Consider the following 3138-nt stretch of genomic DNA (forward strand, 5'->3'; position numbering starts at 1 on the left):
AGCAGTTTCCAATTGGGAGGGGGTACCTTGGGGTAAAAAGTTCAGGAGTGCTCCGGGAACAGTCTCTGGATGGGAGGGGTAAGAGGACCCTGAACTGAAGAGTTCATGGAGAGTTCAGCTTTCTTTCTTTCAATAACAAACTTGGGTCATCAGGCTTGGCACCTAGTGCCTCCTCTGGCCCCTTTCTCTGTCTTCTCCTACGCATGTCACCTAGAGTTCCGACAAGAGAAACAGCTTCGAAGAGATGACCTGTTCATAGTCACAAGGCCAAGTACAGAACCAGGATTTGGTCCTGATGTAGCTCTAAAGCCAGTGCTTGCCACTGCTCAATTTCTCTATGTCCCCATGGCCTTGGGCACCTTTGGTCATGTCCTGTCAAACACTCATGGATGCTAAGCTTTTAACCAACAGTGAAGCCAAACTGAAGCAGCTGCTGCTTCCTCTGAGGCAGGAGACAGGCTATGTGTGAGTGAAGGGCCCTGCCTGATAGACAGGGGATGGGCTGGTCTGAAGTCTCTTACTCTAAGGTTGTGCCCTCATGTCCCTGAGCACACAATGCTGAGTCTGGAACACTTTTGAAGTAAATGCTGTCCCTCCACAACCTTCCCCAGGTTTGGTCGCCGGCGCGTCATCATCAAGAAGGGGCAGCTGGGAAATAGCTTTTATTTCATCTACCTGGGCACGGTGGCCATAACTGAGGACGAGGACGGGAGCAGTGCTTTCCTGGACCCTCACCCGACACTGCTGCACAGAGGTGGCTCCTTCGGGGTAAGCCACAGTGAAGGGCCTCTGCTTCTGGGGCTTGGGGTTGGGGGATGAGTCCTGCTTCAACCTCTTACCCAGGCCCTGGCTGCTTTGTCCTCTGTGCAAGTCACTGGCCCACATGGGCCCCAAGGCCCTTCCTTACCTGTCAGATGCCAATGAGTAGGACTACGCACATCTCTCCACCCTTGTTTGCCTTTTCACCCTTCATAGACACTTGGATGCCAGAGACTCCACCGAGGCCTCTCCACTCCCTCCTTTCTAGGCTGTTCAGACCTGTTATCTCTTTCCCACATACAGATAAAGGGTGGGAGGGCGAATGGGAGTCTGGAAGGGGCCAAGGGGGATTTCTAGAGGGGGCCAGAGGCAGGGAAGATGAACGCAGGACTGAGTGTGGAGTCACACTTGCCCTTGTCCTTGCTTCCCCCAGGAAATGGGCCTTCTAAGCACCACAGTAAGGAGTGCCACGGTGGTCTGCATGGAGGAGACAGAGTTCCTGGTGGTCGACAGAGAGGATTTCGTTGCAAATAAGCTGGGTGACGAAGTTCAGAAGGAAACTCAGTTTCGGTACAATTTTTTTAGGTAACCCCGCCTCATTGGCTGTCTTTTCCCTTTCCCTGGCCTTGGCTTTGCCTTAGATTGGAAATGTGCAGGTGGTTGCTATTGGCCTTGGGTGCTTGGAAGTCTCCGTCCCCATCCAGCTTCTCTATCTAGCCATACTCCAAACGTTGCTTCAGCTGGGCAGTGGTGTCACACGCCTTTAATCCCAGCACTTGGGAGGCAGAGGCAGGCAGATTTCTGAGTTCGAGGCCAGCCTGGTCTACAAAGTAAGTTCCAGGACAGCCAGGTTTACACAGAGAAACCCTGTCTAGAAAAACCAAACCAAACCAAACCAAACCAAACCAAACCAACCAACCAACCAACCAACCAAACAAACAAACAAACAAACAAAAAACCCCAAAAACCAAGTGTTGCCTTCATAGCTCAGCTCGAATGTCTCTTCCTTGGGGAGTAGCTGACAGAGGCTGAGTGCATCCTGGGCCAGGCAGGGGCTAAGTCCTTTGTACCAGCATTGTATCCGTCTCATATCCAATCATGTGAGGCTGTCCCTTTGATTTCCCTCAGTGTGTAGATGAGGGTACCAGGGCTCAGGATGATGACATGTCATGTCTAATTAAAAAAATAACAAGGTCTGGGTGGTGGTGGCGGCACACACCTTTCATCCCAGCCCTTGGGAGGCAGAGGCAGGCGGATCTCTGTGAGTTCAAGGATACCCTGGTCTATAGAGTAAGTTCCAGGACAGCCACGGCTACACAGCAAAACCTGTCTTCAAACAAACAAACAAACAAACAAACAAACAAACAAACCCAAACCAAACCAAGGTCCCAGTGTTCTATTTCACTTAATGTACCTCACCTATTGTCGCTTTAGAATAGATAGGGCGCCCCATTTACAGTGCTTTTGTACCCTGTATTCCTTAAAAACCCTCCCCCATACCATGACTCTCCATTGTGTAGTAATTGTTTCATAGTTTGCATGCCATATCTGACAGTACCGTGCCAACAGGGACCGGTATGGCCTCTCCACCACTGTTATCTTCCTGTTGTCATAGTGCCAAACGCACTCAATGTTCAGTGCTGACTAAATGAAGCTGTACTGGAGGGCATCTAGCCCCTGTGTTTGGCCTGGACGGTAACATCACTGAGTGCATGGAAATGGGCAGGGAGGGGGTCTGGGAGGAGTGGAAATAGTGGGGAAAGGGGTCTCACATTGAACCTCAGCTCCTAGGCTCGCTCACTAAGAGGAAAGTTCCACGGACTAATTACATTTAATGGAGCTTATTCTGAGAATTGCAGCCAGCGGCACAGAGACACTGAGGACATGAAGGAGAAGTTGGTTGCTATAGCCGAGTTAACAGTGTGCTATGGTTTAGCTGGTTAGCAGTTCAGTAAGCTTGAGTGTATAGAAGGTTCACCAGCCTCAGCTCCATGCTGCGACTGGATCAGTTGTTCCCAAGCCCAGGACATGGGCCCAGCCCAAATCCACAGCCTCAGGTCTAAGGCAACTCGGGGTAAGGCTTTAACTCTTGGGTTTTAGTCTCTTGCTTCATGAAATGGGATGGTGAGAGCTCTCTTCCAAGCTGTAATGATGCGATGAAGTGATAGAGGGAGGGCCCGGTACATGGCACATAGTAGGATGCTCTTCTGGGGACTCTCGTCTTCTTCCTCCTCTCTAGACAGCCCTCTGGGGTCAGGGTATGGCCCTGTATGACCTGTTCCTATGTCTTGCTCAAAAATGAACTCAGCAGCCGGGCGTGGTGGCGCACGCCTTTAATCCCAGCACTCGGGAGGCAGAGGCAGGCGGATTTCTGAGTTC

The 3138-nt window shown here is 51.1% G+C and overlaps 1 protein-coding gene across 1 annotated transcript in view; it reads left to right on the top strand.

The window, feature by feature from the left end:
* Cnbd2 (cyclic nucleotide binding domain containing 2) overlaps window positions 1–3138 on the top strand; it is a 58217-nt gene that overhangs the window by 28170 nt on the left and 26909 nt on the right. Inside the window, exons 6-7 of the mRNA XM_021156614.2 lie at window positions 612–768; window positions 1193–1344. Coding sequence (XP_021012273.1) covers window positions 612–768; window positions 1193–1344 — 309 coding nt within the window. The remainder of the gene's footprint in view (window positions 1–611; window positions 769–1192; window positions 1345–3138) is intronic.

Source organism: Mus caroli, chromosome 2 (genome assembly GCF_900094665.2).
Source record: "Mus caroli chromosome 2, CAROLI_EIJ_v1.1, whole genome shotgun sequence".
Taxonomy (NCBI): Eukaryota; Metazoa; Chordata; class Mammalia; order Rodentia; family Muridae; genus Mus; species Mus caroli.